This window comes from Molothrus ater, chromosome 3 (genome assembly GCF_012460135.2).
Source record: "Molothrus ater isolate BHLD 08-10-18 breed brown headed cowbird chromosome 3, BPBGC_Mater_1.1, whole genome shotgun sequence".
Classification (NCBI taxonomy): Eukaryota; Metazoa; Chordata; class Aves; order Passeriformes; family Icteridae; genus Molothrus; species Molothrus ater.
The window spans coordinates 17144248-17171639 of NC_050480.2; the positions used below are offsets into that span (position 1 = coordinate 17144248).

Sequence of the window (27392 nt, forward strand, 5' to 3'; positions counted from 1 at the left end):
AAAAGGAGCAAGTTGCATTTAATTACAACAAAAGGGTTTCAGGCAGTAACAAGCCAGCTTGCCTCAAACATCCCTTTCTAAAAGACGGACTTAGTGACACCACATCCAGTTGTATCATTCCTTTCACAAAGTGGGACACCCAAACACGACCTCCACGTTTTCTTTTAACTCTTCTCTTTCATCACCCTAGCAATACACTCTATCTTGCTGTGGTGGTATAGAAAGTCAAAAACAACTCTTTATGTTTCTTGCATATAAGGAAAAATAAATATAAACAAGAATTAGAGTATGGTGAGAAGAGGAACATATCTCTACCTGAACACATCTTTACCCCCAATGAAAGATGATCAATTGGAAAAACAAACCAAACATTGTCAAAAAACAAAACCCAACAAAACAAACAGTGGGACAGACATGAAGATATTACATTGTGAATGACAGCTGCTTCCAAGCAGGGAACGTGCATAGCAATGTTCAATGTTTTGCTTGTGTGACTTAGGCAAAAGAGACAGGAAAAAACCCCTGCATTAAGAGACCTTGAAGGTTTAATTTCAATCTAACAAGTATGGTAATACCACTGCCAAATGAGAGACAAACTTCATTCCCTATGGAGCAACTGATTCCCCACCTGCCCCACTGTTTGGGCTCTGGTCTAAAGAGCAAGATTAAAGGTGAACACAGATCTCATGTGCGGAAGAATAACAACCTCATTCCTTCCTGAGGACAAGCATCCACTCTTGTAGGCCCAAGAGAAAACATTATTTTCTTTTAACAGCAAAACACCAACAAAAAAATCTGTCTTGTTCTCATGAAGACATGAATAAGATGATTACTTTGTGGAGAAAGAAGCTTGCACAATTCTTCACTCTCCTCTCTTTTCTGCCTTACATGTCACAGGCTACTCATTTTGCATGTGGGCTTTCCAGCTGCTATCAAGTTCTCTGTGATGCACCCAGAACCATGCTCCATTTGATCTGGGAAGACACAGGAAAGATGCCTTTCACCTGAACATCTTAGGCACTGAATGCTGTGATCCTCTGAGGAAACCAAAACAATAAAGTGCATTTCTTTTTCTTTTTTTGTTTCATGAAACCTGAATCTTTTAAGGGTCACTCATCCCACACTGCAATTTGAAAACAGACTGCTTTTAATGCTCAACTACAAACGACTTCTGAAACATTAACACAACCAGCAATGGAAATTGTGACAGAAGAAACAGGGTTCCACACAACATTCAAAGTGATAAAAGAGAAATGAGAGATTAGGAGAGATCTTTTACAGTTAAAACACTAAGCAGCAGAGAGCATTTCACCAGCAGCAAGTTATGGCACGTGGATTCTGCGCTGGAGCTGTCTGGAAGCAATTTCTGGGGAACGAGCACTGAGGCTGAAAGAGTCTCAGCAGTACCCCTAAAATGAAAGTCTCATTGCTAGCTCACAAACAGGAGGCTGGGATTATTCCAAACCCTGTGCTGGAAAGACCTGCCAAAGAGCAGCTGGTTTTCAGTTCCCAGTTCAGACATATGAAAAGCCCGATGGGAATACCTAAAACACTCGTTACCTGAAGCATGAACAACATGGAGGTACACAGGGCAAAAATGAATCAGTGTTGATGAGAAAACCTGAAAGACATCTGACATATTTTCCCTTGTATGATAAGGAATATTTGCCTTGAAATTAAGAATGGGGAAAATCCAGTCTATTGAAAGATGTGCAATGCTCACAGCCTGTAAACATCCTACAACATAACCTCTCAAGGACAAGCACTCTGCACAAATCACCTTGCATAAAGGATGGATATAGATAAATCCATAAAGACAGAACAAAGAACTTGTAGGAGAAAGCATAAAATAGCTGATAAAGTAACTTCTCTGCAATGACTAAGAACAGACCTGAAAGAAGCCCTCAGCAATCCACTGCAAATTCAGAAAGGAGAACACACACAGAGCCTAGGACAACAGCTCCCAGACTCCACTGCTTGGATTCCTCTTTCTGGGGGCTTAGCCCAAACAAGACAACTCCAGTTCCAGAAGAGAGGTTTCAAAGTACTGGGACAGAACAAATCATCTTCTCCAAAGTGAAAGATTTCTCACCTCATTAATTTCACATCACACAGTCAGTTACTTTACCTGAATCCCTCTGAGATTAACTCATCTTAAGCTACAGACAAGCCAAGACTATTCACTCAATGAATTCTTTCATGGTCATAATAAATGGTTAAGGTAAATCAGACAGAAGAAAACGTTGAATAAACTGTCCAGGTATGAAAGGATATGGTGGGGGTTTTCTTTTTGTTTAAATATTTTTACCACCTTGTTTTCTATTGTGATCCATGTTGTCACCTCCCCCATGACTTTTACCATTTAGTATGTCATAACCACTGCTTTAAAAACAGAGTCAGAAGGATATGTTAAACACCAAAGATTTAAGCTTAAATCATGGAAAATGAGGATGAACACATTGATACAGGCTTGCAATTTTAATCTTTAAAAGGCCCCTACGGTGGGACTAGCTGTAGATGGCATCATGCTAATGCAAATGGAAAATAGGATAAAAAAAAAAAAAACCAAACAAAACCACTTTAAATAAGTATGAATTCATACCATACACGTGTACATACTTAATAATTTTCTACGTTAGCTCTGTTTGAAACTATAAATCAAGTCTGTACTACTAAAAGTTCAGTATGTGCAACATTAACCCAATCAAAGCATTTTATAAATACAAGCTCCTTTTTAGTATTGCAACATACTTCACTACTTAACATACTGAAAAACAAGTTCTACATTTAAAATTCTGCTAGAATAGTTCTATCTGCCAATTAAGACTACAAATGGAAAAATACTTGCTAATCTTTAACATTTTGAAAATGCAAATATATTTCATTTTTTGAAAAGAAACAATCTTGTTTATCCTACTGGTGCTTCTTTAGACATTTGAAGATACTACACTAACAAAATACAAACTTTGTAGTAAGCTTACAACATGTACTTCTCAGAGGCAAAAATAAAAAAAAATCTGGTTTGTATTTATGAAGGAACATCCATTTATTATAAAACAAGATAAAAGATATTAGAATTAAGTTGAAACAAGGCAACATTAGAACAACCACTTTAGAGCTTTGTGAACGAAGTGTAGTTTTTAACTTGCAAATCCAGGTGAACGTAGCTCTTAACATGCTGTCCTCTTCTCTATAAATGGGATGAAGTAGAGAAGCAAAGCTTCAAGGTGTAAGGGTTGGAGCCATCTGTGAGGAGACAACACAGAACACACCGTGGGCGCAGCTCTCCTGCTGATCCACCTTCCATACCCTGGCACGTTCACCAGTTCTGTGTGTTGCACACTCACACATCCTCTGGGGTTTGCCTTTTCACATTGAAAGAGAAAGCTTTTCTGCTGCTACCAACTCTCCAAACTGAGATAAAACTGAAATTGTGAACAGTGTGCTATCCATACTATCTTCAAAAATATCCTGCCCTTAAGGTCCATTATTAAGAAGGTGGACCAAAGGTGTGGGGGAATAGAAAAGATTTAACCTGTTAACATTTCACAGGGAGACAAATTCATAACAGTTAGGAGGAGGTAATTTAAAATAATATTAGACACTGGCCTGGATTCAATATTATGTCTGGGAACACTTGGAAAGATTCCATTTAATTCAGTAAACTATCTTAATTGTTCAGTGCAAATCTGGCCTGTTGTGTACTTGTTTAGCAGGTGAACTCACCCCACTCTATTCTTGCTAGTTTGGACCTAAATTCAGCTTGGCTTCACAATTTCTGGCTTCAAAGGGAACGTGCTACAGGAGCACTAAATTGAGAGCAATGAGCTGAGTAACTTAAAGAATCCTCTGTTCAAGACATTGCAGATTTCTCTGTATTTATTGTGAAAGAATCACAGAAGGGTTTGGTTGGAAGGGATCATCTCATTGGATCATCCCATTCGAACCTCCTGCCTTGGGCAGGGATGCCACACACTAGACCAGGTTGCTCAGAGCCCCATCCAGCCTGGCCTTGAACACTTCAAGGGATGGGGCATCCACAGCTTCTCTGGACAACCTGTGCCAGTGCCTCACCAGCCTCAGAGTCAGGAAAATCTTCCTAACATCTAAAACCTCAATCTCTCTGAGTTTAAAACCCTTACCCCTTCTCCTATCACTACTTGGCCATGTCAAAAGTCACTCTCCCTCTTTTTACAGGCCCACTTTTAAAGCACTGAAAGGCCACCATAAGGTCGTCCTGGAGCCTTCTCTTCTCCAAGCTGAACAACCTCAGCTCTCTCAGCCTTTCCTCACAGGAGAGGTGCTCCAGCCCTCTGATCATTGTCCTGGCTACCAGAACCCTCAACTCCTTCTCCACAGAAAAAAAATTCCAGCAGTAAGATCAGGAAAATTTACTTACTTGGGACTCTTATCTGGTAGTGATTAAGTACAGTGAGAGCTTCCACTGCATCTGTCTTACATTCCCATTCCAACAGCCCAGACAGTGTTTTGGCAGAAGCTGTCAAAATGAGAAACAAAAACGGAAAGGGGGGGATCAGTAACGTCTGACAGTGGATACTCAGATCAAAACTGGAATCAAGGCACTTCCCAAACAGGTCAAATTTTACTTACGTTTTGGGTCAAACACTTTGTATTTAATAAAGCTGAGAACTTCATGATCCTCACATAACTGTCACAAAAATAAAATAAGATATAAAACTCCAGCAAAAGTGCACATAAACAAATTAGCAAAAATTCCAAGTTCCTGGAAGAGACACACAAAAAGGAAGATTCTAACTTTTTAAGAGAGTTTGCAAGAATTTACAGCAAATCATTAAAAAAATATGTTTCGATTGGTAACTCTTTAGAATACCATTCTGTAGTATGTAAAACAAGGCCACTGTATCTGTGATATCACTGCTATCTCCAAAAACATATTAATATAATAACAAGTTCTCCTTTTTGGCACTCCTACTCCAATATAGTAGCTCTGAAGTTGTTCATACAAGGACACCACTTGGGAACCAGAGTTCACTTTCAGATAGAGTTGGAAAAACATATTTTATGGAACTGAAAAAGAACTCACTCAACTGTCAGCAATCTTGCCACTGCCTCTACTTAAAGAGGCCCAGTATTGCATGTTTTAAGCATCCAGAGTTCCTTCAGGATACAACTGTGCCAAGGGTCCCAGGTGCATGCTTGTCTCCATCCCAAAACATCCTAGCAGTCATTACAGGCAGTCAGTAAATCCTTTGTGAGTTGTAGTCCTAACTTTCATGTATTTGGCTTTGTGTCTTTTCCCTTTCCTCCAAAAAACCCCCAAATTAAGCTCCTCAACTCTATTTTCAAGATTTTGTTTCTCACATTAAAAAAAATATAAATAAATAAAATTAGGACAGTAACTCCAGAATTGTAAACATATCCAGATGGGCTATAAATATATTTTAAGGAACAGCTCTCTTCCAGTGGCTCTGCTACAAGCCTCCCAGTTACTTGTTTTTAAAAGCAGCACCAGGAAAAACCAGGACAGGGCCCAGAGAGCACTGCATGTCAGTCAGTCCAAGTGCTTACCTTTACAAATGTTTCCTCAGTCACACACAGGGGAACATTGTAATAATGCAGCACACAGGAGGGTGGCTGGATGATGTTCTTGGATGCTTGGCCAGCACTGGTGAAGCGATTGTTCTTACTCATGGCAAAATCCTTGTAACTACTCGTGCCATCCTCCAGTTCAAATATCTGGCTTGGAACTACTGAGTGCTGCTTGGAAACACTGGAATTTAAGGATAAAATTTCTTAAATAATTAGGGCTATCATACTTTGCAGGTTATTATCTAACTAGAAAAGACCTGATGTTTCTTTATAATAATTTGAAATAAATAAAGTAAGAACATGATGGGTTGGATTTGACACCTTCCTTAAAAAATGCAGAAAGAATGGGTAAGACACATTAGGGAATACAGTTTATCAGTGGCCAATCCATGTAATGACAATATGCTTTATGAATAAATAAAATAAATAAATAAAATTTTAAATAGTAAAAAATTTTAGAGTGGCTGGGGTTGAAAGGGACCCTAAAGATGAACTCCTTCCAACCCCCCTGCCATGAGCAGGAACAGCTTCTCCTAGACCAGGTTGATCAAATCCCCCTCCAACCTGGCCTTGAGCACTTCCAGGGATTGTGCATCCTCAGCTTCTCTGGACAATCTGTGTCAGTGCCTCACCACCCTCACAGTAAAGAATTTCTTCCTAACATCTGACCTAAATTCACCTCCTTCAGCTGAAAGCCAAAATAAACAGTTGCAAATTGGAAATCATAACTCCAACAATGATAACAGAGTAGTGTGATATTGTCCCTTTGAAACCTCATTCCATCTGCCCACTGGTGGACTATTAATCTGATAAAACATATTTACCAGACATTGAGTCTCTTTCCAAATAGCTTGACATTATTGAGATGTGTGACCGCTCTTTCTACAGCATATTCATCACCCATTTCAACCAGTGCTGTGCCCGGAATAGTCTTCATAAATTTCACCTAAGACAGATAAGGTAAAAAAAATATATATATACATTGCAACAAAGAACTCAACCAATAGTTTTATAAAACATTATATTTTTAGACAACCTCAGGCATGCTTTTTCCAAAGCATTTGAAAGAACTATAGCAGTTTCCAAGTTTCTAATCAATTATGCCTTTACCTTCTCAATGTTTCCATACAAGCAGAACAGGTTGAATACCCTTGAGCAGTTCATCTTGAGCTGATGCAACCCACTAACCATGACAACTGACCCAGAAGGATTTCCACCGTGCATGTAAGAGGAGGATGCCTGTGGCAATGGGTAAGCAACGAGTTCGGGAGTGTCCCGAGATCCCATTCGGTACCGGCTTGGCAAGGGCAACAAAGGACCATGGGAGCCTAAGGAGATGAGAGACCATGTTTTTATGTTGTTTGAAATCATTTGCACTACTTAATCATGCATCAAAGCCCACATACATAATGTATATTTAAAGGAGGGGTAGAAGGTTACAGCAAATGCTGAAAAAAGATATTCCACTAATTACAAAAATCATTATCTTCCCTGCAGTGTGCAAAATATTTGAACATAAAAACATATCAGAGGAAATAATTAAAATCAACATTCAGAAATATTCCCACCTAGTTACAGAGCTACATGGCACCAAGAAAGAATATTACAAAGTCAGAATAACAAACCAAAAGGAGCGAGACAAAGGTCAGGAGATGACACAGCTCTTTTTCCCCGAGACATGAGATTAAGTCAGAAGCCTGCCTTTATACAAAATGCTCATTTGGAAGAAACAGGAATACTTAAACCTCCACACTAATGCAAAATGAAGTGGTCCTATTTTCCACTATAGATAAAGTGACAAGTTTCAGTGAAATAGGTAATTTCTTTTTTTTTTCCTTTTAGTGATGAGACACTACTAGTAAGCAATACCTCTGTTCATAGAAAATGTAAGTATTACAGACCAAGGGGAGGATCCCTGTTTTTCTGAGACAAAAATAATGTGAAACTCACATAAGCCAAGTATAAAAGGAAGCTTTTGTCTTTTTTTTTTCAGCAAAAAGCAGTAATGACAGGGAAAGAGTGGTATAGGAGGAGATGGACACATTACTTAAGGTAGAAGGATGTATCAGAAGAATGAAAAAAGAACTCCACTGAATCAAGGTGGGACTTGGAAATGCTGGAGATTTGAAGAACCTTTGGAAGGAGTAGGTAGGATATCAACCTAGATTGTAAAATATCATAAATACCTTTGCAAAGAAAGAGGCAAGACAAATCACATTGCACCTGACAGCTGAGAGTAACTAACTAGAGAAGTCACATGTGAGTGGGGACATTTGTTTCTCCACCCTGAGGTCTTGGCTCAGCACATGTAAGTGACAGCAGGTCTTGCCTTACAGAGTAGTGGTAACAAACACAGTACTTTATAGTACTGATTCCAAAACATCATTCCTCTAGAGTCACATAGCTGTACCTTTTCTGAATCACCTAAATTAGGTGCAGATGCCAACAATTCATAGCTTTGCATGCAAAAACATCAGAGCTCTCTGTTGTACCAAAGCACTGTTCACACTATGTTGCCATTTTTTAGAAGAAAACTGCTTTCCCAATCCAGATATCATTTTCTACCCATTGCCACAGTGATGGCAACTGAAAGGAAACTTTCTTCCAAGGAATAAACCTGTAGAACTGAATGCTTTGGGTGACAAGAAGAGGTGAGGCAATGAGTGCATATGGATTTCACTGAACCAGCAGTGTTTCAGTAGGCAGACTGACAGCACTGCAGGTATGCAGACTGCAGAACTGCTCATGCTGAAGGGAACCACAGCCAAGCATTGATTAAATATTTAGAATTCCACAGAGCATGTAAGAAATCATAACCAGCTGTCACCCCATGTTACTTACCATAGCCATCATGTCTAAAGGATGATGGGTGCTCTCCCAAAATAGCTTGTCTCTGCCGGCCCTTCCCTCTGTCTAACGTGGGAAGGGAAAGAAATCAGTTTAGTATGCACAACCAGGCACTTGATTTCTCCAGTTAAGACACAAAGCTTCTAGTTAAGAAGTGAAAAAGTAATTTGAGTCCTTGTTAATTTTATAAACGATTTCTCATTCACTCTATGTCTAAAAATACAAGCTGTAGCCCTGGGACACCAAAATTAAAAGACTGCCATCTGTATAACAAATTGCACTTAAGTTGATTGGGGGCAGTGGCCAATGAGGAGGTGCAGACATTTAAAGTTTATGGAGATACCCAATAGTTCTCCTAAACAGACATCACACATTAGTATAGAAAACACCATACAGCAGGATTTACCCATGTGTCTCTTAAAACAAATTTGAAATGCAGTACTTTTGAAAGACAGTACCTGAATCATAATATTAGCTTCAACAGCAACACATTTTCAAAGTGGGCTTCTTTCAAGAAGTTTCAGCATAAGCCAACAACAACCTGTATTACATGGTTTCATAATCAGTAAACAGAGAGCATTACATATGTGTACATATATATTTACAGAACACCTACTGATGTATGGGCGTGCTGAAAGGATTGTACATTGTGGCATTACCAGCAGCACATAACAGTTCAACTGGGGGAAAGCATCACTGAGTAATGCACTTACGCAACAGTCAATCCTTTAAGAAAACCCAGTTCTCTAGGATATAAAGTTAAGCAAGGGGTCTACATTAATGGAGGGAAGCAATGCCTCACAGCCAAAGCTGTATTTTCCAATCAGATCCATGCTGCATGACAAAATAAAAAATCTAAACTACCAGATTTCTTTATGGTAAGCAACAATTCTTTTCTTAAAATTAAAAAAAAAAAAGCCACATTGAAAAGATGGGGCAAGGCATTTATCAGTTTTTATCAGTTTACAACAATTCTCAGGAAATTTGAGTATGACTGCTGAAAAGAGTGACTCCAGCCCAAAGCATTTGGAGGTATTTTCCCCAAAAACCAGGAACTATTTGATTACACAACAGTGGTAGATGAAAACACATGTGGCCCTCTCTGCTCAGGATTTTGAGGCCAGGTTCCAAGTCAGATATTTACTTTGGCAATAAAATCTGAAGAGAGAGCAGTCCTGAATACTTTCAAATCTATAGAAGAAAGATTACTGTTGTCAAGTTTACTATTCCACTTGCTTTTCAGGGTAACGGCTCTGGTTCTTGGCTCTAAAAAGCAAATAGCAGTCAGATCAAGTATTCTGAGCATTTAAACTGTATCCACTAATTATCTTTCAGAAAAATCAGTTTTGTAATTCCAATCTGTGGAATGAAACTAAATGCTTTGAAACTGCCCACAGTAAAATACAGTCAAGAATCACATTCTTCAAATAAAGAATTCTGTGAGAAAAGTTTGACAAATATTTCCTCCTCATGGTGGTGCAAGTCTCTCCTTGCCCCATGCTTATTCCTTCTTTGAACAAAGCCCCTGGATTGTGCCAGTACAAATACTTGTGTAAACAAGCACTGAAACACAAGAACCAACCTGTGTTAAAAATAATTTTGAAAGGAAAGGTTCTTTATGATCTTCTTTAAGCTTGGGTTCCTTGATTTTTAGTTTTGTTTTTACATCAGGTCCTTGAGTCACTGAGCAAGCTGGTATTAGCACCAAAAGAAATGCTCCAAATGCCAGTTAGAGATTTCTGGCTAAAGACCAGTAGAATACTAAGTCAGGTGGGTTTATTTCATTCGATCTAATGCAATATGTGTTCACAGCAGCAGGCACATGTTAGGAAGTTTACTTTAGTGGAGAAAGATTATGGGCAATTTATTACCATAAAAAATTAAAAACAGTTCTTAAAAGAAATCATTAGTAAAATGCATTTCCTTCCTAACATTTGAAGGGCAGGTGTGAAATTCTGAAAGGATTTATTGGCATGTCTGTCCTTGGAATGAAATTCCCTTGGGATAAGATCTTTGCTGCAGTGAGAGCCCTACAGCTCAGGTCACTCTATGTCCAAAACCCAAATAGTGCTGTTGCAAGAGTGAGTTGAAGGACAAATACATAAACTCTTTCAAAGAAAATCCCAACTCCTGGATTACTTTATGAGCAAAACTGCTCTAGATGCCTGTTTTGTCAAGTACATTTTACTGTTCATTCAACAATTTGTATTCCCATTGTCCACATAAATGGATGTGGATCATAGTAAATGAAAAATCATACTACATACAATATGTAATGATTGAGATAGATATATATATAAAATACAAGTCTAATTTTTTTCCTCTTATGTGTAGTAGGGTGCTTATGTATAGAGAATAGAGGCAGTAATAAAAGAAAAACAAAAGAGCAGAGTTCTTGAAAAGAACAAGCCACACCTATCCTAAGTTTTTCATTTTCCACTGTTTGCTCAAGTTTGGGGACGTTTCAGTTCATACAGTCATACCTATCTGCAGGCCAATTACATAATGCATTTAGATGCACAGTGTTACAAGTCAGCCTCCAAACACTGCAATTATCAAAGGATACAAGGGTAAAATTAATCCTTTCAATTTTTCAAAATCATACCCTTAGATTTTTTTTTCTTGCCCTTGGATTTCTTCAGAATCCCTTTTCTTTGGCTCAAAAATTTGATAAAAAAAATTTAATCCCAATACAAATAGTCATAATCTAGAAGCTGCAACCAATACTGTAGCTCCCTTGTTAACTTTTTACAAGAACTTCATTTTGAAAAGCCAAGCCCTAAGTTTTTAGTTGTACAACAGTTTCACAAGCCCAGTGTCTCTGCAGAATTACTCTGAAAGTGCAAATCTCTTGAGACAGCCAAAGCCCTGGTTTTCATGTAGCCTTTGATAAGTAGATATTCTATCTTGGTCACATTGTCTTCACTTTTCTAACTTTACATTGAACATATTATTGTACATAGGTTACTGAACACTGCACTCAGTAGTTACAGATTTTTGGTTATTTTTAAATAAACACTTAACAGGAGTTAGGCTAGACAGCAGTTTGACTGTACATATATAATCATAGTTTCCACTGACATGAGTTAAGCCCTGAGAATTTTACAGCTGAGTACTCAAGAGACAGTATGCCTGTACCAATTATGAATTTCCCTATTTTATTACTTAAGTATAGCTGAGGGGACTTATTGGCATTGCACTGCTCAGTTCCAATTATCTGCATAAAAGGATTGAATTTCCCTACTACTAAACAATATTTACACTGTTAAGTCTGAATGCAACTCTCATATACAGCAAGTAATAAAAAGATTACAACGTCAATGATATCAACAAAAGGTTCTTAATGTTGTAGGTTCTCGATTTTCAGTGGTAATTTTAAGGGAAATAAGACCAGCATACATACAAACTTCAACAGAATGGGTACAGTCTATCATGTTATTCATCCCACACAAATCTGAAGTACTGAAAATGTCCTCCTTTAAAAACTTGTGGTGGTGGTGCATGCAGTATGCAGACAAGGTGAACTGCAAGTCTGAGGTTTTTCAGAGGGTTTTTTTTGTTTGTTTGGGGTTTTTTTGCTGATGCCGATGTGGTGCATGATGAAGTGTAGAGTCAGCCTGCTGAAGTCCTCTATCCTTCTTAATGCCTTGTCCAACATAGGGGAAAAGAGTCCTTTCGAAGGAGAAGCAGTGTGCAAGTTTGTAGTTTATAAGGAATAGTCTGTGCCAGGTTTCCTCTCCTCCAAAGAGAGAGAGCTGCTTGGAGAAATGCAAGTCCTTGAGAACTGCGAAGGTGCTTGGAGGTGTGGGCTCCTTGTTGCACTAAGTGGCTCAAGCACACGGCAGTAGGGGGCACTAGGGCTCAGGGTTAATTCCCTGCGGTGGCACAGCCTCCAGCAGCACTGGCCTGCTTTGGAAGGACTGCTGCCACACGGCCTGACACGTGTGAAGGGCTGGCATTAGTACAGTCAAAGAGCTACAGGGAGAATGGATCAGAACCTACCTCGGCGGCCCAGATATGGCTTAGTGTAGTCCCAACTATCGTTGTCGTTCCTAATGACATTAAGTCGAGTTGGCTGTTCAAATAAAGTAAAAGTGAAAGAGGTTAAGCCTTGACTATATGTATTTTTTTTAGTAAAATTAAAAGAGAAGGTCCAAGCATTACCCTTGCATATTCAATTTTTAGTGTGCAGCATCCTGCATAGATATCTGCTCCATTGAGTGCAGCCTTCGCCTTCTGGGCACAAAACACTGATTCAAACATACACACCATGTTAAGGATCTTTTTCCCCAGGTATCTCATTCACGTCCCTTTTATCTGATAGGGCCTTTTTACTTTTGTAGCCTGCAGGTATTTCACTAGTGTATACACTACAAGAACTCCACAGAGGCTCATCACAGTAACTTTACATCAAAAAGGATTAAGTGTACACCCTTTTTAACTCATTAGCCAAAAAAACCCCACATAACTAAAAGAGAAACTTGGAGTGAACAAATACTCATCTTGCCTAAAAAAAAATACAACAGGCAGATGCATGTACCAGGCTCCAACACCCAGGTTATTTCATATGCTGCTCATACTCCAAGATTAGTTTTGTGATTAGCAGAAAAATGTGCCTGAGCCTTGGCACATCACAACCCATGACCTCACCCATACTCAATAACATATGGTGTCAGAAAGCCTGAACTTTGCAGCAGAACAGACCTTTTGCACCATGTCTTGATATCATTTTGTGACATTTTAGAAAAAGTCTGAAACAACAGGATGTGCCTTGGTTTTACCACATTCCTGCTGCCTAGCTTCTTCCAAAGTGACGCAGGTTCACTGGGGAACTTAAAAATTAGGAAAATTAAGCTTCCCAGACCTATAAGGAACTGACACTGGCCAGAACTGGAGAAATAATGGGTACTTCAAGTACCATTTAAATTTGAGCAAATTTTTGAACTTTTCAGATAAGGCTTGTCTTGAAGCTCACTTTCCTTACCACCCCCAACTGTTTACCTTGCTGCTGCATTACTTCACTCACATTTGTGAGTTTTCTTTCAATTGCTGGCTGGTTTCATTTTCAATAAAAGGCATGTTACAGAATTTAATTCACAGAACATAAGGATGGTAGTTTCTGAGTGTGTGCAGGACCCTCCCCAAACTTCCCTAATCTCTCACAAGATGAAGAATAACCCCCAGTTGTGCAAGTCATCTGATGGGACAATTCCATTTATGACAAACTTAACATATACAGTAAGTCAAATTATTGTCTGTTAGGACACACAGTTTAAGTTTTCCACATAGACAAATAGCAATTAGTTTGATTTAATATAAGTTAGGTAGTTCCCCTTGCCTGGAAAATCATCACAGGAGCCATCACATTGATAGCATCTGAAATCACAAAATAATGCCAAATAATTTGGCAAATTCTGTCCAGATAACAGTTCAAAAATGGATGTAAATAAAGCTTTAGGAAGAGGACTGACAGAGTTTCATAAATTAAGGCCTAATCATATCAGACTTTGGACTTCACAAACCACAGCAACACACCACAATTCTGAACATTCAATCCAAGAATGACTTAAGACTGCAAATAGAGTAAACAGTAGGATAATAGAGCAGGGAATTTCTTCAACACATGATGCCCAAGAATCAAGGTCAAGGATGCCTAAGTTAGCATTTGCTTTATGAAGTCAAAATAGCAAGACAAGCAGTACATACTGGGACTATTTTAGAAGAGTCTGAAGAAGACAAAAGGCAACTCTGCAATCCCTTACCCATTCCTTGAGTATCAACACAGGCAGAAGCCATGAAACTTTTGTGTAGAAAAGTGCATATAAGGGGTTGTCAAATCTATGATATAAGTCATGTCTGTAATTATTAGGCCTGAGGGACTATAAACATGGTTATCAACCACTGTTGACAATGCCATTTTCCTAAAAAGATGGTATGTGCAACTACTACTTTGTCTTATAGACATACAAAAATTAGAAGTTACCATATCTTAGACAGAAATTAAGAAATTATTTGGCAAAATCACATTTTTCTGACATTTGCACGTTAAACCAATTTGGAGTCAAGAACCTACAGAAAAAAAAAAATCACACTCAAAAAGGATATTCAACCATGGCTTGTATTCCATTTCTCTTGAATATAACAATGCGCTGAACTTTCCCAACAGGGTTGCACACAGTGTACAAAACATCCTAAGGAAGAAGGGAAAAAAATTTTAGTCAGATGTGAAATTCCAATCACTTATGGTCCACAGAACATTCTCCTGCAGTGGCATTTAAGTGCCAAAGAGCAAAGAAAAGGCTTGTTAACTTTCTATTTCTTATTTCCCCCTCTACAATTAATACATTCATGATTGGCATTTTTATCAATCATACTACAGGCAATCAAATCTGAAAACCAGGAAAAGACTTCCATAAGAAGTACTCAAGCAAATACTGGTTTAACAAGTATCTTCAAGTGTGTCAAAACCCAGTAACTGCATCCACGTCTCAAGCTCTGCTACCTTTGAAGCACTGCCCTGCAGTAGTTCTACCACAGCAGAGAGACAAAGTGACACTTGTAGTTGTAACACATTTCGTAGGTTTCCAGCAGCTGAGCTCATGTTCTTTTTCAGAGAGTAACCAGAAATAGTTCAAAATGTAAACTTAGCTTATCAAAATGAGCATTTCAACAGTTTTCATCCACCTGAAGCACGTGGGTGCTATGCTCCTTCCTTTCTTTTTATCTAACCCAAATACCTCCAGAATTATCATTCCGAGATTTTGGTGTACATCCTCAAGTTTATTTGGGGGTCCAGAGGGAGAAGTGGCAAAGGAAGTAGGTATAATATTTATTATTATGTTTTTCAGAGTAGAGGAGCAAGTGGGAGGCAAAGGAATAGAGGGCATGTGGATTTCTTAAAACTAAAACAAACACAGCCCACACAGCCTGAACCCATAAAAAATTAGACCTGTGACATCGCTTACAGCACTCTTGGCAGCACAAAAGGCTACCCACCATCTCTCCTGTTTGGGAGAAAAGATTCCTAGAAACTTTTCAGCTCCAGGTGACAATAATTTTCATATGACTTTCCTTCACAGTTTGTCCCTCAAAAAATTTCTTCACAGCCACTTAATTAAAACCAAAAAAATTGTCTTTCAAAACATAAGGTCTACTCAAAACCCTATCAGTGTCACTAGCCAGCAGTCACACACACAGCTGGATTTTTTAAATTATGTTTCATAATTCAGCTACTTTGTATTACCAAATCAATCAAGTGGTTCACCCAGACACAGTAACGAGGGCTATTTATTAAGAATTTAAGCACTTGTATTATATACACACTAGAATTTCATAATTCAGTTCCAAGGTACATCACACCTTCCTCATGAATGTGGGAAAGTCTCTTTGAATAGACAAATCTCAGAAAAACTTCTGCCCACAGGTAAGGAAAAAAGGAAACTGAACTTCAAAGACCTGTACATGACATCTTGGGCAAAACTCTTCAAAACACCAACACCCACTATCACATAGGGATGAAAAGCAATTAGGAATTAATTACAGTTAGTTTTCCCTTCTTGCCCTTTGCTGTTACAGCCCTCAAAAAAACCCAAAAATGTTCTGTGAGAGAGACAAGCTGATCACAATTGTAATTTTAGGACTATTTTGCTTCTGCCACAAGAGGCCTCTAAACAGACCAATTTCTCTCCAAAAACTCAATCTTGTTTTTAAATTAAAGCTCGTAAAAACTTTACAACAGTTTACTGCAGATATTCAGACTTACCACTTAAAACTGGTTGCAATTTTTCATCTCTTTTTTCTAACTCTAGTTCAAATTTAAGAAGAGTGTTGAAGAGGAAGAAGCAGTATTGGGCTTTGTGGGTTTTTTTTTTTTTTTGAGAGGGAATGATGTTTTGCTGATTTTTGTTTTTTGTTGGGGGTGGGTTTTTTAAATAATGCAGACTTTGCCTGAGGCATTCTTAAATTTAACTAGTTTTTAACCCACTGGACAAGTGCAAAATTTGTATTTTTCTCATCACATTTTTAGCTGTTATGGGCACAGCTGCTCTCCCCAGTTGCTGTGACTATGCTGCCTTCAATGAGCTCTGCTGCTTGCCAGTAATTCTGGAAATGTGCCTGCTCCCAGCACTCATTTGTATATGCTAAAGAAACAGCTAGGGGCAGTGGGAAGGAAGAGGTTAGGGGTGGGTTGTTTGTTTTTAAAAGGGAGCTACTGTGCCAGAGGCTTCATCCTCAGAATTCCCATGGAATTCTCCTAGCCCAGAACCAGGCTTCTGCTCCCAGTTTCTTCAAGCATCCACCTTTAACTGAGCAGCTTATGCAAGGCAAATTTAAAATGTGTGAATGAAACAGAGTTTCCAAAATTTGTATTACAGTGATGCGCAAAGAGTACTTTAACTCAGTGGATTTGTTCACACAGCTCAGAGCAGGTTTGTTTTTAAACACTAAAAAGCAACTCATACCATGGCATGCTTTTCTATAAAGAAAATTGACAGGAAAAACAAAATTCATCATTCACTGATGAATCAACAGACAAAAAGGTACCGATACTCACAAGAGAGTGAAGCAGAAAGCACGACTGGAACTGACTACTTGAGGTAATTTCAGGAATACTAAGTTGCAGTCAATTTGCTCTCATAATATACAGCACATTAAATAAAACTTAATGCTTGCATTAAGTTACTTGGTTCCACACACCCCAAACACTATGACTGATCCACACCATCCTACATCCCTAAGAAAAGTGACTCATACTTGTATCATAGTACACAATTTAATTTTTTTTCCTGAAATATTTCTGTGCAATTTAACATCTACTATAAAATCTCCTATGAAAAATATAAGCATTTAATGCATGATAAAACATAAATACTTAAATAATAATAACAACAACAACAACAAAGACCCCTGTGTCTTAAAAAACCATGTACACGTGCCATTAATAAATGGCAATAAATTAGGATGCAACTGTATAAATGGTACAACCTGAAATACTAAAAAGGAAAATATGTTGGCCCAAATAAAAGTGAGGAAGATTCCATCAAGCTGGAGCTGATCAGCAGAAGATAAAGGTTTCACCTTTCTGCAAAGGAAATACTTAAGAAGGACTGCAGTAAAATAACCCCTCCCTACTGTAAAAAATCCTTGCTCTTTAAACATACACCACTCAGAGCCTAAAGGCTCAATAACAATCTTGATGTTGTAGCAACACATTTGGAGGTATTCCAGAAGCATGCAGCAACTTAAACATTTCAAAATCCTCACTTCCAAAGTCTTCAAATGTAGTGCAAAACATCTGTATGAGACTGAATTGTCTTTATTTAAGAATATGTGTGCTACCTGTGTGAATATACAAAAAAAGTAAACAAAAGAAGAAGACAAAACATACCACTGTAATTGGGTAGAGAGGATTCTGAATTGACAACAGGAGAACTTTATTCCCACCAGATGGGTCATCAGTGTTCCCTGGCCGAGTGATCCTCTTGCTTGTGGAGTAGTTGAAGAAGGCCTGCTGCCCAGCAATGTACACAGGCTCATCTGCTGCAAAGGTCACACATTTCTTTGCACTCTCCACGTTTTCAAACTCCACCAGAGCCTGGCGCTTGAACGGCATCATCATGACATAGCTGGTGAGGGAAACATCACACTAAGGTTTCCTGCTCACCCAAAACAACTGCCAGGCCCCATGATGGTCATTTATGACATGTTTTTCTCCAAACCATTCCCAACAAAGACATACCATATGGTTCCAAACTTCTCAAGAGCTTCCACGAGATCTGCTTCCACGACAGATTCACACAGCCCTCGGACATGGACGACAGGAGAAACAGAGACTTTGTGATGACTTCCCCCGGCATCCTAGCAACAAAATGACATTTTAAAATTCAACACAGAGCAAGAAACACTCCTATCATTAATTAAAATTAAATACTTGGTAGACACTACACTGGGTCCAGAAGCAGCCATCTAAATGCACAATCTAAGCAAGTGTTAAATAATTTAACTTTCCTTTCCAAACGGATTGCCAAGTTCACTTGCTGAAGTCTACTTAAAATAAAAAGCTTTTCAGACTTAATTAATCTGTTTGCACACACTGGATTTTTCTTGGATTAAAAAAAAAAGCAGCCATTTAACACTGATTGAATTGCAGGGGGTCTTACATACACCCTATTCATTAGAAGCATTAAAAAAAAAATTAGGACATCTCCAACAGCTAAAATATTTCTGACACTCTGCTTACTGATGCTGGTAATTTTTTTGAGACAGGCTAGGAGAATAAAAAAGCAAGAACAAACAAGGGCCATCCCCCCATTGTAAACTGAACACAAATTGAGAATTTTTCCAATGCTCCACAATGCAAGAAAATGCCAGCTCTGGATTACAGTTGAAATAAACCCAACCTCCCTTCTAATTCTGAACACACATTTTTAAAAACTCACAGTTTCTGTACATATGGGGCTCTTTTCACCCCACGGCTGACTATTATTAATGGATCCAGACATCATACATTAGCACACAGAGTTCCCACCATAAATATTTTTCAGAGCTACTTTCAGACAGGCTCAATTCTATGCAGCTGAAGAATTTGGGCTGGAATCAGCTTATCTTTCCATGAAAACCCTGAAGTAAGGCTGAATTTTACCTTAAATATTCTAGGACACAGAGGGGAAAAAAAAAAGCCAATAATGAGAGATGGTCAAAAAAAGATCAGAGATAATAAAGGGCACACTAAAATATACTGCAAATACCCAGCACCCAAATTTCATATTCGTAACAGCAGTGTGAAGTTGACGTACTCAAATTTAGTGACTACATCAATGTGTTCCCATCTAACAGATCAAGTCTTGTTGATTTTTCACTTAAGCAGGCAGCACATCTTCTGGAACATGAGAGAGATTCTCATTTGTAGCACAAAGGAGCATTGAGCTCCAATAATTAAGTAACCACAATGATTGCTATTACTGTTAGACATTCCTCTCTTCTCTGTCCATTTGAACTACAGATGCCAGGAAAAAACATTCCAGATAACTACAAATTGAGTCTTGTGTGTTTAACTCCTGTGGTTCCATGCACAGTTGTCACTGAACAATTACAGATTTTTCTTCTAAATCAAGGATTTGACCATTCTGTTTGAATCAAAAACCAGCACTTCAGGCTTCCTCACATCAGAACAATCAGCTGTGTAATATTTTAAGCTTACCTTACATTTTATTTGTTTGCAGTAGGAAAGCATTTTAAGTGGCAACACATTTCTTTGAATAAGAACTGTGGCAATGCTGGGAGAACAGCACTGGTGATATTTGTATAAGTTACCTTGTATCCTGAATCAATCAGCTCCAGTGTACAGCAGGAGCAGTGATCAAAGTAGTCAGGAAAGGTTAATACTTTGAACTGCAAATGCTTAGGCAATTGCAGAAGGAACAGAACTACAGAGAGATTTTATTTTCAGATTGCATGTTCTTAACCCACATACACATTTTTCAAAGCTGAAAAATGCACCTGAGGAAATCTTCAAGAGAAAACTAACAATAACTACCACTTTTTTTCTGCAAACCCTATTACTCTAAGATGTTGAAATAACAGGCACCTTTATTTACAGTCTACAGAACAATCAAAAACGATTACTACAATTATTCATTGCCTTGCATACTTGCTACTATATTAAGACCCCAGTTAGTGCTAGGGGGATGCATTTTCCTTTTAGGTTCCTTTAATACACTCAAGAAATCCCATCCAATATTATGTGTGTCTAATCACATGGTGAATGATTTACTTATTGAAGCAGACTCACCACAAGGAAGAGTTACTAGCTACTTACTACCTTTTTGAACTAATATCTCCATAAATCACATCAAGTTTTTCAGAGAATGGATGCTCAGAAGAGTATTTCTCCCTTCCCTTCCCAGCTCAAACTTCTGGTTTAGTCTCAGTTCATGTTTCTTTGTTATGCACATCCCTTTGTATTTTTATCTACTAGCAGGTACTAGTAGATACAAATATTTCTAATAGTGCAAATTTTCTCAAAAATTAAGACTTTTAACTTGCATCTTCAAATCCTTTATCCATGAATTATGTGAACATATACTAGTGTCTGCACTTCTGCAGAAAATTAACAAATACAAATTTTGCTTTCTGTTATCGTTAAAGCAATGTTTGGCTTTCCAAACCAAATTTTCTTCTCACAAAACACCATACAGAAGACATTCTTTTTAGCAAGGTTTAGCAAGAGATTTAAAAAGAACCAAAACCTGCCAACAGAAGCTTGAGAAGCATGGAATTAAGAAACCCCAAAAAACTCCCCCAAAACAAACAACAGAAAAACAACCCACCCACCCCCCCAAAAAAAATGCCAAACACAAACAAGTGGTATCTTGGCCACCTGCTAAGAACTTAAGGACTTACCTACAGAGTATTTCAAAACCACTCTTATTCACAGAAAACCACTGAGGCGGCCAAATCAGAGGGGATGTGCTTTACTCCAAATAGTTTCTAGCCAGCAGCAGTGAACAGCAGCACAAGAACCAAGCACAAATCGGCCAGAAAGCCTCAAACTAACCTTCACAGAGCACATGGACTGGTGAAGGATGGGGACACAGGTGCGAGAAAAGTCTTCACAAGGGGCAGACACACATATTATTGTCAAACAAATTTTGCAGCTACAAAGCTGCAGTATCAAGCAAATCTAGAATATCTAGAATGACTCTGGATTTCCTCTATGAGGAGAAATAAAACCACCAGACCACTTGAAAAATCGAATGTGTCTGCAGAGTGTAAAGTGCACAGCTAAGGTCAGAACATTCACAGCTCATCCATCTGCTGATGGAATTTCTCCCCAGAGAAGAACAATGCAGGATTCTGACCGAGATCTCACAGCTACTGTATCTTGAAAGCTACATGTGCTACTGCTGGCACACAGACAAAGGTTACATCAAAGCATCTGCTCACACACTGACTAACAACCACCAGTATTTCTCTGCCTACAAAGGAGTCTTTCAGTAACTCAGCTCCCACCAGAGCACAAAAGCCCCATGCAAAACTCCAACACCACACTTGCACTCCACCAAAGCCAGAACAGAGTAGCCAATATTACAACTGTACCATTAATGTATACATATATATATGTGTATATATATATCTTAAGGGGATTTGAAACCTCAGCAATGATTTATTGAAGAATCATTAGGCTGGACAGAAAACACAGTTAATTTAAATAAATAATGGAACAGACTTCCTGCTCAAGACCAGTAACAAGGACAGAAAAGGTTTCCCTCAAGAAAGAAACCAGGAGCATAAAAATCCTTACCCTGAAACAAGGCTGAGGCACAAAGGGAAGCACTGACATATCCAAGCAGATGAAGTACAAACAAGTGACTTCACATACCTAAGACTGCAACAGAGAATGGCTGTGGCATTTTAACATCCATTTTTTTGTGACCTACATACCTCTAGACAACATTTGAAACGTATCAATGGTTTCTTGCCAACTAATTACAGTTTGCCATTCCAAAAAGGAAGAAAATCATCATGGGCTGTAGGATGATGCCTATCTTGCTCATCAACTCCAGATTAGAATTTTCTCACCAACTGTTTGCACAAAAACGTGTCCTTTATCCTTTCTCCAGTCAGACACTTTCCAGTCAGTATACTCATATTAGCCCCATTAATTTGTACTACCTTTTCTTGAGTATCTGCTTCTTTGTCATTCACTATTTACCTCCTCCATCTCTCTTTTTTCCCCTCGCTGCAAAAGGATGGCACTTCTCCTTCATATTCCCTCTGCCAAGTACCTAAATATACTCTTATTTAGTTTCTCACTTAGATTATCTTATTCACTCTCAACTTTCTCCCCTCTCTGTATCCCTCTTAACTGGTCTGAAATTTGTTTTACAGATACAACCGAAATGGTGGTGGGTGGGGGGAAGTGTCTCAGAAGAACCAAGCAGACAAGACTACGTTAAGGTTCCACAGCAGTGGAAGAATCTATTGGTTTTGTATATCCTGGATTTTGCTTTTTTAATTGTTGTTGGTTGGTTTAGGGACATGGGGGGCAGGGCTACACAGAAGGGGGTTAAGATTATGCATACCCATACTCTGGAAAATTACCTGGCAATTTAGTTTTGTTTTGGATGGTTTAGGTATCATTTCTCTTTGTTCTCTACCAGTGTGTCCTTTCAACTATTTCAACTGCTACAGAAAGAATGCCTGCACTATCACCCCTCCTGTTACCTCTGAATTTGACCTAAAATGCTCAGGTATTTGGACCATATCATTGTCCCAAGTCCCTTCCAACTGAAACAGTCTATTCTATTTTCATCTCTGCTCATGACAATCTCAATATCCTTAAAAATATATAAATAAATAAAACCAAGCAAACATCATCCCAGACGAAAACCCTACACAACACAACACCATCAGGAGATTCAGCCCGAGATACTGGGAGAAGAACCAGCCTGAAGGTAATAGTTTGGATTTTTTTTTTTTTTTTTGAGGGAGGACAAACGAGGGAAAATTATTTACATTTACTCAAAAATAGCTCCTAGGATGGAGTTCATTGAAGAAATGGACAAGTCAGTACAACGTAGGTGAAGATCTGAACTCATTGCATTTAGCTGCTGTTACCACACTGCCTGTGTTAGACACGAAGCAACTGAGTTGTGTGAAAAATACGTATTTTATGATTGGCTTTTTGCAAATATTAAAATGAATATTGTATGTGTTGTGTTAGAAAGTTATGCTGTAATACTTCTCTTAAGTAGTGTGTTAAATATAATTTTAGGTTATAACATAAGGTTAAAATAGAAACTATGCTATGTAAGATACTTCTTTTAAAGAAAGAACTCACACCAAGATAGCAGCCATGGGACACCTAAATCTTTCAGAGAAAGAGAATTTATTGCCCCATTATCAGAAAAAACTGGGAACTTCTTCCTGCCTCACTCAGCCCTGAAGATGCCGTCAGGATTCAGAGGAAGAAGCTGACACTGACCAGACAGAATCCTGTGTTTGAATGGAATTTATGCATCATGTATGAGGTGTATGAATATGCAACAGGCTGCTGTTTTTAAGGGTTAATCCTCTGTTAACGTGTGTGTCCTTTTTCAGGCTTATTTTGCCCAGAAAGAGGTACCCGGATGTCTGTAATTCTTTGTTTCTGTTGTCTCATATTGTCCAAATCCAAACTGTCCAAATTATTATTACTCTAATTATATTGCTATTTTTATAACCATTTTATTATTATAAAACTTTAAAATTTTAAAAACAAGTGATTGGCGTTTTTCACAGTTGCAAAGAGAGCTGCTTTTCATTTAGCACCCAGGAGGTTTCAACAGAGTGTCTGAGAAGCTGCAAGATCACATCCCTGTTTTACCTTGCAGCAGCTGATAGCTCTGTTTGTGTATTCAGACACCACATCTCACTTCCCCAGCTGTAAGAACAGAGATAACAGATCTTCCTGACTTCACAAGAATGCTTAGGAGTATGCCAGAGACAGTGAGGGAAGTGAATGCTACAGGTGGTACAAATATGACATTAATCCATAAAACCAGCATTTAAGGGAGGAACAGGGGATGGAGCTGAAAGGCCCTCAAAATTCCCTTAAACACAGCTCTCAGCCGACATTATCCCAGTGTCCTGACCCTCTGCTACACTGCAATTCTGATTCCTCTGACAGGGCTTTACCACCACTCAACAGTGCTTCTGTAAAGGTCATTCTTCCAAATCACACTCTCTCCCACTGAATACTTCTGCAGGAACACATCCTGCTCCTTCCCTGGTCAACATCCTGGCCTGTTCCTGGCTCTCCTGGCTCCTCAGCCTGGAGATGAGCCATGAAGGAAAGGGTACACCTCTGGCTTATGAGAAGTCTCCCCACAAGTGGGAAACAGAAAATCAAAGAGCAAAATAAATGTTGGATTCCCTCTGGATCTCACATAGAGATTTCTAGGTACCCTTTTCAAAAAATCAAACCAAAACAAGCCCCACAACAACAAAAGACACAAAACAAAACAAAAAAAATAGAGGCATGAAGGGATTCTTCAGCCAAATGCAACAATCCCAGAACAGGAAACTGCCACAATAATAAATACAGCCCAGGAGGATGACCCCACCAACCTGCCAGAGGAGTCCTAGCACAAAAGAGCTTTTATACAAGGGCATATAATCCATATGAGTGTACAGTTGACTGATATTTCAGTGCATAAGTGAGGGAAAAATAAATTAAAATAAAATAAAAAATAATTAGGACAAAAAACCCCTACCCAACAACTCATATGGCTGCCAGACTCATATCACTCTTTACCCTGATCATCCACTCCCTATCATCATTTCACCATCATTTCCCATTTCTCCTCCTAATTCCCCATTCGCTATAGTTCCTCCTACTTATTCTGCTCTCTTCTGAGGAATCCAGGACACTGACACTTCTTCCCTCCTCTCAGCCTACCTTCTTCATCTTGTATGTCTGAACCACATACAACTTTTATAAGCTGAGAACATTTCCCTGCAGAGGAATCAGTAAGATACATCACAGAATACGTAAGTTTCCTGCACATTTTTGTATCTGTTAGAGAGGAAAAAACCATGAAAATTCACATTAACTAACTCAACTTAATAGAAGTTGGCATTTTGTTATTAAAAGCTTCACATAAAATTACTAACAAAAGCATTTGGTCATTCACTTTTCATATCTCCATTTGATGTTACAGCTTATGCTTAAGAAACCAGTTCCATCAAGACAACTCCTGCCTCTCCAACACTGAATCTGTGAATACAGTTTTGCCAATAAATTGTCAATGACACTGCCACTGACACAACCAGCTGCCGAAAACCCCTCATGTTCTCCAATTGCTGCACATTTGTTTCAGTTTCTTTACTCACAAGCCTCAGCACATGCCATACTCAAGATGCAAAAGGTGAAATCAGATTCCCCATGGTGTCATTACCATGAAGGGTAAACTTGAATAAACTGAGACATTGAGACATCATGAAGACACTCTGAGCCAGAGCCCAGAAAGAAGGAAAAGGAGACATGTAAGAGCCAGCTGATTTCGTAAAGATGCAGAAAAGAGGAAAGGTAAAAGCAGAATTTCCTTTCTACTTGAAACACTCACTGCATGGCGTTCAGCTCTCCTACATGACAAACTTCCCAAATAACTTAAGCAAGTGTAAGGATTTCTTTCAGCACTGGCCTTGAAGACAGAGCACATTACTAAGTCTTGACTGCAACAGAGATGATGCTCTGTCACAAGAAACTTGAGAGTTAAAACACTTCTCTCCGGAAATTTATTCTGTTACAGTTTATCAGGAAACTTTTGTAATAATGTGCTGCTTTGGGCTAGGGCAAAATTAATTTTCTCCATAGTAGTATGGGCAATATTTTGGATACATGCTCAAAACAGTGTTGATAATACAGAGGTTTTCCTTCCTGCTGAGTAAGAATCAAGGCTTTCTTTGCTTCTCCTGTGGCTCCACATGTGACCACAGCTGAGACAGTGACCCCAAGCGACCTAAGGGATATCCCAGACCCTATGAAATCCCACTCAGCATATAAAGTGGGGGAAGAAGAAAGGAGAGCAGGATTTTCCTCACTTGTATCCTTTTGATTCCCTCCCCCATCAGCCCGGGCAGGAGTCAGCTGCGCAGCGCTTGGTTGCAGGAGAGGGTTAAACCACGACAATAAATTTAGCAGGCACCTTCTCTATCAGTAGATTTAACTGATAGAGAAATGGTAGCAGCAAATGCTCCCTCATTAACTCATCCCAGTGATAAGCAAGTTCATGTTAACAAATCACAAAACAAGCTTTGACATTAAATCAATGTTTTCTTGATTTGGCTTATTCAAGTAAGAAACAGAAAGAGCCATCAAGGAGAAAAATGGTTGTAATTAGATGGACAATTAGTTAGATAAGGAATCAAAGAGTAGACAGAAAAGTCTCCTTAGCTCAAATTTATGGGTCAAGGACTACCTTGATGCAAATTCACGAGAAAAAGGTACGTAGCAAAAAAAAAAAAAAAAAAAAAAAACAACCAAAAAAAAAACCAAACAAACAACAACTCCGAAGTGAACCATCGTGCTCATAGCAGTGGGGAGGGAGAAAGTAGAATTAGAAATTAATTTTAAAAGGAGGCAAAGGTTTAAGATCAGCCTTATCGCCGTGTGGTGCCAGACACAAAGGTAGAACGGGGGATGAAAGGATCGCTCGGCCGCGGTTTCAGCCCCCGCCGCCGCTCCCCCGCCCGGTGTTTCTATAGTTACACTCAGCAACAGGGCCGGCGCTAAACTTGCAATGGCGATACCCCGAGAGGCGCCCAGCTGCCCGCGGAACGGGGGCAATCCGCGAGCCCCCGAACCCGCACCCCTCACCCCCATCCCTCCCTCGGGCTGCCGGCCCGGCCCGTGACCGCGGGCCGTGAGGAACGAGCGCACGCCGGCGGCGGGCAGCGCGGACCCGGCCCGGAGCCCCCGCCACTCCCACCCGCCGGAAGCGCCTCCATGCCTGGGAAGCGGGCGCAGGGCCCCGACCCCAGGAAGGCCTCGCGGCCGTGGGAAGCCCCCTGCCCGGGAACAGCGGCGGGGGCGGTCGCGGCCTCGCCCGCGGTAGGGGCGGGGCAGGACGGGTCCCCTCCCCCCGCCGGCAGCCTGAGGGGAGCCGCCCCCTGCCCGCCAGTCCCGCGTCCCTCACCCCGCCCGAGAAGCTGCCGCCGCCGCGCGATGCGGGGGGCTTGTCCCGCCGGCCCTCGCTCTCCTCCGCGCCGCTGTACTCGATCTCGCCTTCCTCGGCAGCGGCGCTGGGCTTCAGCCGCTTGGCCTGGCTCTCGTAGGCGCCGTCTTCCTCCTCCTCCTCCTCTTCCTCCTCGTACCGCTCTCCGGACGACGGCGACGACATGTCCGCGGGAGAGAAGGGACTGCCGGCGAGGGAGAGGACGCGGGAGCCGAGACGGAGCCGGCGGCGGCACCGAGCCCGAGCGATGCTCTG

The 27392-nt window shown here is 39.7% G+C and overlaps 1 protein-coding gene across 1 annotated transcript; it reads right to left on the reverse strand.

The window, feature by feature from the left end:
- Positions 1-27392, reverse strand: HNRNPLL (heterogeneous nuclear ribonucleoprotein L like). The gene is made up of 13 exons (XM_036379756.1): positions 27099-27392; positions 18158-18276; positions 17807-18044; positions 14524-14609; positions 12583-12679; positions 12421-12493; positions 8413-8484; positions 6682-6899; positions 6396-6517; positions 5551-5752; positions 4612-4669; positions 4400-4498; positions 1-3246 (listed from the first exon to the last, which is right to left on the reverse strand). Exons 1-13 carry the CDS (start codon positions 27300-27302, stop codon positions 3191-3193), a joined length of 1644 nt encoding a protein of 547 aa, XP_036235649.1. The 5' UTR covers positions 27303-27392; the 3' UTR covers positions 1-3190.